This window comes from Capra hircus, chromosome 2 (assembly GCF_001704415.2).
Source record: "Capra hircus breed San Clemente chromosome 2, ASM170441v1, whole genome shotgun sequence".
NCBI lineage: Eukaryota > Metazoa > Chordata > Mammalia > Artiodactyla > Bovidae > Capra > Capra hircus.
This window is the reverse complement of record NC_030809.1, coordinates 604,610-619,125: the sequence shown is the minus strand read 5'-3', so window position 1 is coordinate 619,125 and position 14,516 is coordinate 604,610. Positions and strand designations below refer to the sequence as shown.

Sequence of the window (14,516 nt, the reverse complement as noted above, 5' to 3'; positions counted from 1 at the left end):
CCCGCACACCATGACTGGACAGTGGTTGCCGCTCGCCACATCTGGAGAAAGTGCATACACAGCAACGAAGACCAAGCCCAGGCAAAAATAAACACATAGATATGTTTCTTCAAAGTCAAGCAAAGCCATGATTTCTGTAGAAACATACATGTGTATACACATGCAAAGGAAAAGATATGGGAGCAATCACGTGAAACTGACAATCGTCTTCACTTTTGGGAAAAAGAAGTGTGGCAGAGGGGATTGAAACTTCATGTTGCTTGAAATTCTTACATAGTGAGAATTTAACTACACAGGTATTTAAAAATATTTTTAAAGCTGCCTAAAACCCTTGGCATCTTGTTTATGCTGAAATCTTCCCATCCTGACTAGCAATGTCTTCCCCCTAATAATTCCCAGTTCCCTTTTACTTTTTTCTGCCCCACCAGTTTAAGACTGATGGCTCCTTACTGGTACTAATTCACTTACTCTCCGCCCTGAGAGGAGAGTATTATTCTTACCCCCATTTTGCACTATAGGAAACGACTGCACAGAGAGGTCAGGTGACCTGCTGAAGGTCACATAGTGATGCCTGACACAACAGGAGCTGAATCTCCCAAAGGCCTCACACATGACCATGTCACCGGCGGCCTTCCTGCTTTTCTTGCCTTTTCTTTTTTCTGGCCACATCGCACAGCATGTGGGCAGCTCCACCACCAGGGACCAAGCCCACACCCCTGCATCGGGAGCAGAGTCTTAACCACTGGACGGCCAGGGATTCGCTCGACTTGCGTTTGACATTCTGCGCTCTCCCGACTCGATCTGCTTTCAGCGAGCCGGTCTTCAGCCACAGCAAACCCCGGTTCATCACCGCTCCTCCTTTGCGTTTCAATTACTCGGCGCTGTCTCTGCGCCACGTGAGGGGTGTTCAAAATTCAGAATCAGCTGGAAAGGGAGTTTCATCATATACCACGTTTAAAAAGCACGCAGGCACACACATCCAGAGGATCAAGTTCACGGCTAATCTGAGAGTATGCTGGTGATATGGCAGGCAGATGAGAGCCAGACCGAGGTAGCAGAGTGAACGAGCTCTCATTGTGTGCGCGCGCCTGTGCGTGTGTGTGCCTGTGCGCGTGTGTGCCCGTGCGCGTGCACACGTGTGGTGCAGCAGGACCCCACAACGTGACAGTCCCCAGAAGCCCTCGGGCCACTTGCTAAGTCCAGCAGCTGAGCTGACTTCAGCTGTGCAAAACAGCCCCATCTGGAGTGGGGGTGGCTGTGACTTTTGCTCCGGGAGTTCCGTAGAGTCTGCTCATGAAACTGGAGAAGTCTGTAGCATATGATTGTCCCCATCCCACTCAGAGAGAATATTCTGAGAAGGCTAATTACACCGTGAGGGTTGAAGGGAAGAGGGCTGAGATGAGCCCTTTCTAAGGGCAGACTGGAAGGGGCTGGGGGGAGCCCGGGGCCGGCCTGTGTGACAAGAGCGCCCTCTGCAGGTCAATCAGAGGGCTGCAACCGCTGGGCTCCCGAGGGCCGCGGGGGCACGTCCACAGCCCACCCAGCTCCCAACAACTGTGCTCGCCTCCCAGCTGTATGACTCAGGGTGAGTTGGTGACCCTCTCTGGGATTCAGCTGCCTCAACTGTTTAGGACAAAAAATCCCTACTTCATGATCAAAGAGAGAGAACGCACCTGAACTGCTCTATAAAGGTCCGTGTCCTCTGCAGCAGCGACGGTCAGCAGCGGCGGCAGCAGCAGCCCCCTCATCGCCGTCCCTGGCATCCTCAGCGGCAGTGAGGATGACCCCTGAGTGAGCTGGCGGAGAGAGAAGGGCTCCTCGGAGAGTAAGCGCAGGCAGGCAGGGGCAGGGGCCGGAGACCAGGGCCAGGTGGCCAATAGCATTTTCTTTAACGTTAACCATCATCTGAGCCTTCAGCGAATCATAATCCTTTCTAACTTTATTTTTAAATTTTTAGTCGTCTGCCTGTCTGCGTTGAGTCTCCGCTGCGGCGCGCGGGCTCAGCAGTTGCGGCGCTCAGGCTTAGCTGCTCCGGGCGCCTGGGATCTCAGTCCCCCAACAAGAGGTGGCTCCGCATCCCCCGCACTGAAAGGCAGGTCCTGAACCACTGGACCGCTGGGGAAGTCCCCCCGATGGCATTTTGTTTTCCCTGCTACGTCTGTTCCACTTCTGGGGGACAGTTTTTGCCTCTTCTTCTCCTCATAGCCCCACAGTGACAAATCAAGCTGCTTCCTGGAAGAAAAAGAGCCCGGGCAGAGAGCTGGGGTATACTTGGAGGAGCCCAGATGTTTGCAAATCTCAGTGGTGGCAGACCTGCTCGCGGGGCTCCGCGGGAGGGACCCCTTCCTCAGCTGAAGGGAATGACGGCAACACTCTCCTACCATCTCAGCCCCCAGCCTCTCTGTAAGGCTGTCCTGCCGTCCCCGGGGACCCAGCAGACCCCTGTAGACGAGACAGCTGGTCCAGCTGAAGGCCTGGGCTGTGATGGCCACCACCACTTTCTGCCCCCATTCCTGCCCACCCAGGCCCACTCCTTCCTTCACCCTGGCCCCTGAAAAAGCACCCAACCGCCTTGATGCATCCTAAAAGTTCTCTGATGCTAACCACAAGGAAACAAACAGGGGTCAGCAAGACTAAGACACGATGGAGACGTTACTGAAAATAAGTCGAGAAAGCGTGGGTTCTGGTCTTCACCAGGGCAAAAAGGAGCCAGGGTGAACCGCTCCCAGCTCCCTTGACTGACTCAGTTACTGGTTTTTCTTGAAGAACGCTGTCTGCACTTAACATGTTGATGTTTCAGTCATGACATTTTGGCATTTTTAATAGTGCATTAAAATATATCTTAATGACTGAGTTGTTTTGTTTTACCACCTTAAATGCCATGCACTCACTTTGCCCGAGTCCTGCCCCAGAGATAAAAGCTGCCTAGGTCTCCGGGGGGCTCCCTCCTCCCCCAGCCACCCACCCTCAACCCCAGCCTCTCTTTCCACCTTCTATGAAGAACAGGAACAGCTCATGCTGTTTTTATTTATTCCATTCAACCAATATCGACTATATACCTACTGTGCCCTAGGTCCCAAGCCAGGCACTTCAGAAACAAAGACAAATTTGTTCATTCACTAAGTGCTTACTGGCCACCATTTGGGTACCAGCCACTGTGCCAGACTCTGGGGACAGAGAACAGTGAACAAGAAAGACGTGGTTCTTGACCCCTGGCATGAGAAGCTGAGATGAAAAATATATTCAAAAGAATTAAAAACAAACTTGCAGATAGCAATCAGTGCTACAAAGAAAAAAAAGGGAAAGATCCAGGCCCTCAAGATGCCCACAGTTTGGGGAGACAGACATCTAAGGGGGTAATTGTGAAACCAGGAGTGATGTGCCTGGATGGCAGATGCAAGGGATGCTTTGACGGGGGTGGTGGAGAGGTGATTTCCTAGAGAGGAGACAGCTGAAGCTGAACCTTAAACTGGCCACGTGGAAAAGGAAGAACAATCACTCCGATCCCAGCACAGATGTGAGCGAAGACGTGGAGGCGAGGGGCAAGGAGGGGACAGAGCTGGTTTTATCAGAGGGATGAGGCAGGAGAGGGCCGTCTCGGCGGCCACTGGACCCCCATGGAGATGTTCGGAAGATGGCTGGAAATGGGAAAGCATCCTCCAGACAGACGGAAGACAAAGGCCGATCGGTCAAAGGCAAAGAAAACCCTGAATTTTCGATGAGAAGACCCCTGAGTCCCACCACAGGGGTCTACTGGGGTGAAGTGAGGTTCTCTCTGAGGCAGACAGATCTCCCAGGCGGTAAAATCATCAAGCTTTTCCCCGCTAAATCCAACCTGCCTGAGCCTCTGCCTGGCGGGGTGGGCAGTCAGGTTGTTCTAAATCACAGGACACTCAAAATATAGTTGAGTTTACAAAAGACAATTGATTCTAGGCTTCTCGGTTTAAATTTTTAATTTTTAGCCCTTGGAGAAGAAAGAGGTCCTAAAGCAAGATTCACACCCAAGATTGCTCAAGCTTTTTCATTATCCAAAGACTAAAGTCTGTAAACTGGAGTTAGTCATGCCAACCCCAAAGGGTTGTTATGAGGAGGAAAGGAGACTGCTTATGTAAACATATTTGTGAGTGATAAGATTCAGGATAAGCATAAAGCATCTAGCTGACTGGCGAAAAGCAATACTTCACTAGCTAGACAAATGGAAACAGGCCAAGAAACTTTGGGTCTTATAACAAACACACCTTCGGAAGATACGTCAGGAGCAGGCCATGAAAATCTCTCCTGCAGCTGTGCCTCTCTGGAATCCTAAAGTTCAGGGCGGAGGTACAGCCACCCAGGAATTTATTTCTCCATAAATTTGAGCTCCCCAAATCCCTATGAAGCCCAGGAATGATGTGACTGCAGGGCACGTGGGTCCATTGGCACCAAGAGCCCCTCCATAAATCAAGGTCTCACTGCCGTTGGCCTCAGACTGCTCTGTCCAAGGTGACCTGGACAAAGCAAAAGGGTAGTCGCTAACCTAGGAGTAGCATCTGCATTCGAGATGAGAGAACCTAAAAATGCCTATAGGGTCAGTTTCCTAGAAACATATCCCTAGGAGGGAGAGGTCACTCTTCCTTCGTCTCAGAAGGTAAGGCAGCTAGGAAGACTTCAAGGGAAAGTGACAGTCTTTCCACAATTGCATCCAATTTGGGCAGCCCCTTGGGACAGACATGGAGGAGTTCTATTTCAATGCTGGGTCAGCCCCAGTGAAAAGTCAAAGTGACCTCAGCCCTGTCACCTGTTACCCTAGGCCAGCTCCTCAAAGCAGCCCCCCGAGGCAGCCATGTGACTCACAGAATCCTAAATCAGCTTGCCCAACACGCCGATGATACAGGCAAGGGAGGCCAGAGATGGGGGCGGGAAGACTAGTCCAAGGTCACGCAGCCTCCAGGGTAAGAGTCAAGGTTAGACCAGGGGTCCCGGTTATTCCTTGTGACCTCACTACACGCCTCCTCTAATGAGGCCGTGTGGTAGTTCTAGCCTGAGCTGCTCTGCTAAGTGGCTTCAGTTGTATCTGACTTTTTGCAACCCTATGGACCACAGCCTGCCAGGCTCCTCTGTCCATGAGATTCTCCAGGCAAGAATAGTGGGATGGATTGCCGTGCCCGCCTCCAGGGGATCTTCCTGACCCAGGGATTGAACTCACGTCTCTTACATCTCCCGAATTGGCAGGCGAGTTCTTTACCACTAGCACCGCCCGGGAAGCCCAGGACTCCACAAACTAAGCCTCATCCACCAATTCATTTGACCATCTTAATTTCTCCAGTAGCATTTAAATTATGCGAACGAGGAAGCCAAAGCCTATAAAATGGTGCCTTTCACAAGGGTAAGGGATTAAGAGGTACGAACTACTAAGTGAAAAACATAAGATATGTAGTGCAGCAGAGGGAACATACCCAATATTTTATAATAACTGTAAATGAAACCTAACCTTTAGATTTTGTGAATCATACACCGAAACTTATATAATAAACTAAAACTTCAATTTTTTTTTCTTTTGGCAGCACCATGCAGCTTGCAGGATTTCAGCTCCCTGACCAGGGGCCGAGGCCGGCCTCCGCGGCGACAGGGGCTGAAGCTCAGCCTCTGTGGTGAAAGTACCAAATCCTGACCACTAGGCCACCAGGGAGCTCCGTCAGGGTTTTAAAAAGTGAAATGTGAACGTTGCTCAGTCATGTCCGACTCTTAAGCAACCCCACGGTCTCTACAGTCCATGGAATTCTCCAGGCCAGAATACTGCAGTGGGTAGCCTTTCCCTTCTCCAGGGGATCGAGCCCAGGTCTCCCACATTGCAGGCAGATTCTTCACCAGCTGAGCCACAAGGGAAGCCCGTGTTTTAAAAAGGTGGCTTTCATGTGTCAAAAAACAAGTAGGCAGAGAAGGAAGGAATTATTCTGGGAAACACAGGTACCTGTAAAGTTAGCTACGCACATAGACTGCCAGAGGTGACTGACGAGACCAAGGGACTTGGAGGACACAGGCCACACCTGCCCAGCGTAATCAAGCCACTGGAACCGGTACAGAAATTGACAAGAGGCCAGACAAGAAGTTCAGGCAAGGCGTTACTGGGGATCCTGCCGCAGCAGGCGGAGTGAGAGCAAGTGACAGAGTGAGACCCGGCGAGCCTTGCTCACTCCTGGTGGGGGAGGGGTCGGAGGGCAGGGTTCGCTGAGCTGGTTCCTTACCAGTGGAGAGGGCACAGGTGTGCCCAGGGGGGTGGCTCAGGTGGTCTGCCCACCCTTTGGCGGTGTTATGTGCAGGGGCACGCACGGAACCCTGCTGTTGCTCCCAATACCCTGGTATTGCTCCGCAGGAGTGGCAGTTGGGTTTTTGGTCTTTTTGTATCATGTTGTCCATAATTTGCCCCAACTGCAGCATGCATGGAGTCATTTTTAGTCCCGTACAGTTTCTTTGGGGCTTCCCTGGTAGCTCAGTTGGTAAACAATCTGCCTGCCATGCAGGAGACCCAGTTCCGGATCCCTGAGTCAGGAATATCCCCTGGAGGAGAAAATGGCAACCCACGCCAGTATTCTTGCCTGGACAATTCTTTGTATTCTATTGCTCCAGAAGGTGTTTGTCTCCATGCAAACGCTGCAGCAAAGGGTCCCAGGTCCCAGGTCTGAAATGGGACAGGGGTCTGGAAAGGCCGCTGAGGCAACTGGAACGGAACTCAAAACACACTCGCACAGCCTGTTGTACAGCACAGGAGACTCTCTCTGGTGACCTAACCAGGAAAGAAATCTGAAAGAGTGAACATACATACACGCACAGCCGATTCACTTTGCTACACAGCAGAGACTAACACAGCGTCTGAAGCAACGCTACGCCAGCAAAAAAGTTACAACAAAAGTAGATTAAGATGATAGATCATAGCGCACGGTACAGAGCAGGAGTTCAAATAATGGTTGCTGACACTAGATGACTAAACTGTGGAGGGCCGGTGTCCCTCGTGGCCCACTTTTACAGAGCAGAGCTGACTGTATTGCAATTGTCCAGTTACTTGCCGATTTGAAAGTAAAATCAGTGAGGGCACAACCTCACCTGGCTCGCTCACTCATTGTAGCATCCTAGCGCCTGGCACATAGTAGGCGCCCCATACATATTTTTGAACAAATGACGAAAAAATGAATAATGAGTGAATAAATTACACCTTTGCCCACCGTCCTTAAGTCCCCTTGGTTCATTCATCAGCTCTCCTGATTTGCCTGGAACTGATCCCCTGGAGGAGGAAATGGCACCTACTCCAGTATTCTTGCCTGGAGAATCCCATGGACAGAGGAGCCTGGCACGCCACAGTCCACAGGGTCACAAAGAGTCACACAGGACTGAGCGACTTAGCAGGCACGAGGAGTTTCTCGGAACCCAGGAGTGCTGAAACCTGGAAAGTCTCAGGCAAACTGCACTGTGTCTCACAGAAATGACTCAGACGGTGTTATGATTGATAAACTTTACAAGAAAGAACTGCAGTGCTGGAGAAGACTCTCGAGAGTCCCTTGGGCTGCAAGGAGATCCAAACAGTCCATCCTAAAGGAAATCAGTCCTGAGTATTCATTGGAAGGACTGATGCTGAGCCGACACTGCAATCCTTTGGCCACCTGATGCGAAGAACTGACTCATTTGAAAAGACGCTGATGCTGGGAAAGATTGAAAGCGGGAGAAGAGGGGACGACAGAGGATGAGATGGATGGATGGCATCACCAACTAGATGGACATGAGTTTGAGTAAATTCCAGGAGTTGGTGATGGACAGGGAGGCCTGGCGTGCTGCAGTCCATGGGGTCGCAAAGAACTGGACACGACTGAGCGACCGAACTGAACTAAAGTGATCAGAAAGAAGGGGTTAAAACCGGGACAGGACTTGGATCGGACGGCCCCGCCCCTCGCGCACGTAGCCCCGCCCCTTCCCGCGGCCCACCCTAAAGCCCCGCCCCCTTCCTCTGGGAAGGTCACCTTCCACCCCGGGAAGCCGAGTGGGCCTGCGCCGGCCCTTGGCCCTGCGGCGCTCGCGTTGGTTCCCCCGCCTTCCCTCCGCCCCCTCGGGGGCCGGAAGCCCCGCCCACTCGGCGGCGCCTGCGCAGCTCGCGGGGCCTCGGTGGGCCCTGGCGCCGCGCCGCGGTGCTCGGCGGGACGCCGGCGGAGCGCGACCTCGGGCTCGAGGGGCGGGGCTCGACGTCAGGAGCCAAGATGGCGGCGGTGGTCGCTCTCTCCTTGAGGCGCGGGTTCCCGGCCGCCGCCCTCGGCGGGGCCCGCCTGCAGGTGCGCCGCGGCGCGGGGCGGGGGTCAGCGCTGGCTTGAAGGTCGCGGAGACGGCCTGCACGCGAGGGGGCGGCGGCGGAGGTTGAGGGGCGGCGGCGCGGGCCCGGGGAGGAGCGCGACCCGCTCCCGCCGCGCGGCGTCCTGATGCCGGTTTCTTGCTGCTCCTCCCCGCCACCTGCGAGGTGGTCAGGGCGGAGGGGCACTTTTAGACACAGGGGGGAAAAGGATAGGGAGGGCGCCTGGACCGTCCAAGGTCACATGGCGAGCGGGTGACGACTGCCTGGTGCAAGCGGAGCGCGAATCCGAGCGTTCGGACGCCAGGTCCTTGTGCCGCCCGCACACCGTCACCCCTGGGACAGACAGACCCGCCGGGCCGTGAAGGGCAGGGCCGGGGAGGCAGCCCTGCCGGGCGCACGGTTGGGAACTCGGGCAGGACGGAAAGCGCAGGAGAAGGGCGAGGCGGGGGGTCCGCTCAGCCCCCGGGGGGACCCGGGCGCCCGCGAAACACCGTGGTCTCCTCGGTGTCGCAGTACCGACCTCACAGGTTGGCCCCGGATCGGATCTGGAGGTTGGCGCTGCTCCTATTCGTATCGTTCAGGGTGCGTTGATAGTTTTTCTCCACATCCCTTGTATTGTCAGGAAAATGGGAACATGGAGAAGGGGAAGGGAAACTGCCATCGCAGTCTGTGTACATCCAAGACTAAGGCTTTACACATCGCTTTCGAATCCTTTCCCTCTGGGAAAAAAGTCCCGTGAGGTGGGTGAGCAGGAATTCTAACCTCCTTTTTAGAGATTTGAAAACTGGTGCAGCTGCTAAGTCGCTTCAGTCGTGTCCGACTCTGTGCGACCCCATAGACAGCAGCCCACCAGGCTCCTCTGTCCCTGGGATTCTCCAAGCAAGAGCACTTGAGTGGGTTGCCATTTTCTTCCTTTGAAAACTGAGCCCCCTGCCCCAAAAGATTTTTTTTCACTTGCCCAAAATATCACAGCCAAGAACCAGTTGATCTAGGGCTTAAACTCACTGTTTTGAACATAATGTGTGGAAAACTCGTAGCACAGATCAAGACACGTGATAGGTGTACAACATATATTCGTCTCTCTCCTCTTCTTGCACTCATGTGAAAATACATCTAGTATTAAGGAATTGCTGTGGTTTTACAACGCGGTGCCTATGGCCCATCTTCTAATGCTAATTCTTTCCAATATGCTGTCCGTGAACTTGGACAAGTCATTTTACAGTCATTCTGAGAAGCAGGGATGGGAGTGAGGCCTGCCTACCAGAGCCTCAAGCTGGTGCCCTCTGAGCATTAAATTGGTGATTGATAATGACCTTGTTTACCAGTTCCTTTTATAGTTGCTGAGCAAGCAGTCAAGTTGTGAGAGCCCCGCCAATGAGAGTGAGTTCTAAAGCTCAGGTCCCTCTTCCAAGAATGAATTATAGAGAGGGCTGGTTTCATAGGTCAGTGTTGTAATTCCTGGTGAGGCCATCCTAGGGCCCTGAGGGCAGAGAATAGAAGATTCCACCCTCTCGCTTACCGTTTTCTAGGAATATGCATTCATACCCTCAAAAGCCACCTGAAAACTAATGAGTGTGGTGTATTACGTTTGGGCTTATTCAGATTCTAGGGGTCTAGAACATGGTGGGATTTCTCTTCTGAATTCCCTTTATACTTTAGTTTGCACCACCGAACCACAGTTCTGCCTGTAAGTATTTAACTGTAATGTATTGTTGCCTGTGATGTTGCTTCGTTTTCTCGTCTAGACTATGTATTCCTTGAGGGCAGTTACTGCCTACTTCTATTTGTGTATCTTTGCTCCCAGCACTGGCAGGGTTAGGGCATCTGTCTGCCAATCAAAATAAAACAGGAACTGATACGGTTGACAATATTGAAAAGCAGAAATTATTTTCTGAACAATTCTAGGAGCTTGGCCTTCCACTTAATCCTCTAAGGCAGGTGTTAATACTCCCCACCTTCTTACAAAAGAGGAGCTAAAATCAGAAAGGTTGTGTAATTTGCCGAAGAACATTCAGCTCTCAAGTGGTAGAGCTGTGATTTGCGGCAGTGCCGCTCACACATTTCAGAAGCAAGCCTGACCTCTTGTTCTTCCCAGGCTTGCAGGGGCCTCCCTGCCTTCCTCCCCTCCATCTCTCACCTTCCTGTCCCACCTCCAAACCTGCCTCTCAGTTCAGTCCAGTCGCTCAGTCGTGTCCGACTGTGCGACCCCATGAACCACGGGATGCCAGGCCTCCCTGTCCATCACCAACTCCCAGAGTCTACCCAAACCCATGTCCATCGAGTTGGTGATGCCATCCAGCCATCTCATCCTCTGTCGTCCCCTTCTCTTCCTGCCCTCAATCTTTCCCAGCATCAGGGTCAAACCTGTCTCCATCTAGCTCCAAACCTGCCCCTTAAGGAAGCTTTCCTAGAGAACAAACAGGCTGCCTTCAGCATGATGGAGGATCCACCCTTCTTATCCTCAGTTCCATTTCAGCCCAGTTGGTGGTGATCTTGCTTCTCCCCTTAAATTATAAACTGGATTTCATCTTGTCTAAGATGTCCTGCAAAGGTGCACTCAGCCTTGAACACTCTTTAATTTTGTACATTGAGGTAGAAATGCTTTTGAAGGACCTCCCCCCGCCCTTGCTCTTGGCTTTGGAGTATGAATTGCTCGGTAGGCTACAAAAAAAAAACCTCAACTATTTGCTCACCTCTTCATGTCTGCCCATATATTGCCCTCTTCTGCCTGTTACTGTGAGAAAACTGGCAGCGCTCCTCTAGCCACCCTTCACTCTTGCTCTCCCCCCATCGCTTGTTGAAAGACAGCTTTCCAGAGATTCTCCTCTTCCCCTCGCAATCAGCAGCCGCACACAAACACGGTATTCTTCTCATCTCAGAAAAAGCCATGTCCAGCCCCCACCCCAGGTCTCCACTCACCTTTATAGAAAAATTTCCCAGGAGGTGTCTGAACTCACCAACCAGTTGTCTGTCCACATCTTCTCAGGAACTTATTCCACTCAGACTTTTCACCCTTAGCACTTGACGGGAGATACTTGGGTCAGGGCCACCGGGCACTGTGGCTTTGTTAGCTCCAACGTCAGTTCTCACGGGGCTTTGCTCCCTGAAGCATGCTGTTAACTCCCTCCTCAAAACATGTTTTTGGCCTGCCTGCCAGGCTCCAGGTGGTCCTCCTCTCGTGTTGACAGTCCTTTCTCTCTCCCCTTGCTGATTTCTTCTCATTGCCCCAAACTCTAGGGAGTCTCTCCTTAGGTCTCGTCTTTATAGACACTCCGGCTTTAGATGCCTCCTAAATTTATGTCTCCAGCCAAGACATCACCCCAAATCTTCAGACTCAGATGGCCACTCAGCCATATTCTCAGAATTTCCACATGGGTGTTTAATAAACTTTGCTGGCACAAAACCAAAACCCTGAGACACACACACCAGCCTTCTCCTCCCGTCTCACCTGATGGTAGCTCCATCCTTCACGTTGCTTCAGTTCAGTCACTCAGTCGTGTCCGACTCTTTGTGACCCCGTGGACTGCAGCACACCAGGCCTCCCTGTCCATCAGCAACTCCCAGAGTTTACTCAGATTCATGTCCATTGAGTCAGTGATGCCATCCAGCCATCTCATCCTCTGTCATCCCTTTCTCCTCCTGCCTTCAATCTTTCCCAGCATCAGGGTCTTTTCCAGTGAGTTGCCTCTTCACATCAGGTGGCCAAAGTATTGAGAGTTTAAGCTTCAACATCAGTCCTTCCAATGAACACCCAGGACTGATCTCCTTTAGGATGGACTCGTTGGATCTCCTTGCAGTCCAAGGGACTCTCAAGAGTCTACTCCAACACCACAGTTCAATAGCATCGATTCTTCGGCGCTCAGCTTTCTTTATAGTCCAACTCTCACATCCATACATGACTACCGGAAAAATCATACCTTTCACTAGACAGACCTTTGTTGGCAAAATAATGTCTTTGCTTTTATTATTAATATGCTGTGTAGGTAGGACTTCCCTGTTGGCTCAGCCGGTAAAGCGTCTGCCTGCAATGCGGGACACCCGGGTTCGATCCCTGGGTTGGGAAGATCCCCTGGAGAAGGAAATGGCAACCCACTCCAATACTTTTGCCTGGAAGATCCCATGGACGGAGAAACCTGGTAGACCACAGTCCATGAGGTCCCAAAGAGTTGGACACGACTGAGCGACTTCACTTTCACTTTGAGGATGGTCATAACTTTTCTTCCCAGGAACAAGCGTCTTTTAATTTCATGGCTGCAGTCACCATCTGCAGTGATTTTAGTGCCCCAAAAAATAGTCTGTCACTGTTTCCACTATTTCCCCGTCTATTTGCCATGAAATGATGGGACCAGATACCATGATCTTAGTTTTTTGAATGTTGAGTTTTCAGCCAACTTTTTCACTCTTTCACTTTCATCAAGAGGCTCTTTAGTTCTTCTTCACTTTCTGCCATAAGGGTGGTGTCATCTGCATATCTGAGGTTATTGATATTTCTCCTGGCAATCTTGATTCCAGCTTATGCTTCTTCCAGCTCAGCGTTTCTCATGATGTACTCTGCATATAAGTTAAATAAGCACGGTGACAATATACAGCCTTGACGTACTCCTTTTCCTATTTGGAACCAGTCTGTTGTTCCATTTTCAGTTCTAACTTCTGGTGCTTCTTGACCTGCATACAGATTTCTCAGGAGGCAGGTCAGGTGGTCTGGTATTCCCATCTCTAAGAATTTTCCACAGTTTGTTGTGATCCACACAAAGGCTTTGGCATAGTCAACAAAGTAGAAATAGATGCTTTTCTGTAACTGTCTTGCTTTTTCCATGATCCAACGGATGTTGGGATTTTGATCTCTGGTTCCTCTGCCTTTTCTAAAACCAGCTTGAACATCTAGAAGTTCACAGTTCACATATTGCTGAAGCCTGGCTTGGAGAATTTTGAGCATTACTTTACTAGCATGTGAGATGAGTGCAATTGTGTGGTAGTTTGAGCATTCTTTTGCATTGCCTTTCTTTGTGATTGGAATGAAAACTGACCTTTTCCAGTCCTGTGGCCACTGCTGAGTTTTCCAAATTTGCTGGCATATTGAGTGCAGCACTTTCACAGCATCATCTTTCAGGATTTGAAATAGCTCAACTGGAATTCCATCACCTCCACTAGCTTTGTTCATAGTGATGCTTTCTAAGGCCCACTTGACTTCACATTCCAGGATGTCTGGCTCTAGGTGAGTGATCACACCATCGTGACTATCTGGGTCGTGAAGATCTTTTTTGTACAGTTCTCTTGTGTATTGTTGGCACCTCTTCTTAATATCTTCTGCTTCTGTTAGGTCCAGACCATTTCTGTCCTTTATGGAGCCCATCTTTGCATGAAATGTTCCCTTGGTATCTCTAATTTTCTTGAAGAGATCTCTAGTCTTTTCCCATTCTATTGTTTTTCTCTATTTCTTTGCATTGATCGCTGAGGAAGGCTTTCTGTCTCCTTGCTATTCTTTGAAACTCTGCATTTAAATGAGCATGTCTTTCCTTTTCTCCTTTGCTTTTCACTTCTCTTCTTTTCCCAGCTATTTTAAGGCCTCTCCAGACAGCCATTTTGCCTTTTTGCATTTCTTTTTCTTGGGGATGGTCTTGCTCCCTGTCTCCTGTACAGTGTCACGAACCTCTGTCCATAGTTCTTCAGACACTCTATCTAATCCCTTGAATCTATTTCTCACTTCCATTGTATAATCGTAAGGGATTTGATTTAGGTCATACCTGAATGGTCTAGTGGTTTTCCCCACTTTCTTCAATTTAAGTCTGAATTTGGCAATAAGAAGTTCATGATCTGAGCCACAGTCAGCTCCCGGGCTTGTTTTTGCTGACTGTATAGAGCTTCTCCATCTTTGGCTGCAAAGAAAATAATCAGTCTGATTTCGGTGTTCACCGTCTGGTGATGTCTATGTATAGAGTCTTCTCTTGTGTTGTTGGAAGAGGGTGTTTGCTGTGGCCAGTGCGTTCTCTTGGCAAAACTCTATTAGCCTTTGCCCTGCTTCCTTCTGTACTCTGAGGCCAAATTTGGCTATCTGGACCAACTGCTGCCTGAAGTTTTGCTGATTATGTGAGTAAAACATCTTCTGTTGTTTGGGGAAAGGGGTCCTCTTTCTGAGCTGCTGTGTTCTGGATTTGCATTTTCACCACTGTATACAGCAGCTACAGGGTGGGCTTCGGGGTTAGAT

The 14,516-nt window shown here is 50.7% G+C and overlaps 1 protein-coding gene across 2 annotated transcripts in view; it reads left to right on the top strand.

Moving 5' to 3' along the window:
- SDHB (succinate dehydrogenase complex iron sulfur subunit B) overlaps positions 8,025 to 14,516 on the top strand; it is a 31,898-nt gene continuing 25,406 nt past the window's right edge. For both annotated transcript variants that reach the window (XM_018054683.1, XM_018054682.1), the window contains exon 1: positions 8,025 to 8,294. In XM_018054683.1, the coding sequence (XP_017910172.1) occupies positions 8,223 to 8,294 (72 nt within the window). In that variant the 5' untranslated portion in view covers positions 8,025 to 8,222. The remainder of the gene's footprint in view (positions 8,295 to 14,516) is intronic.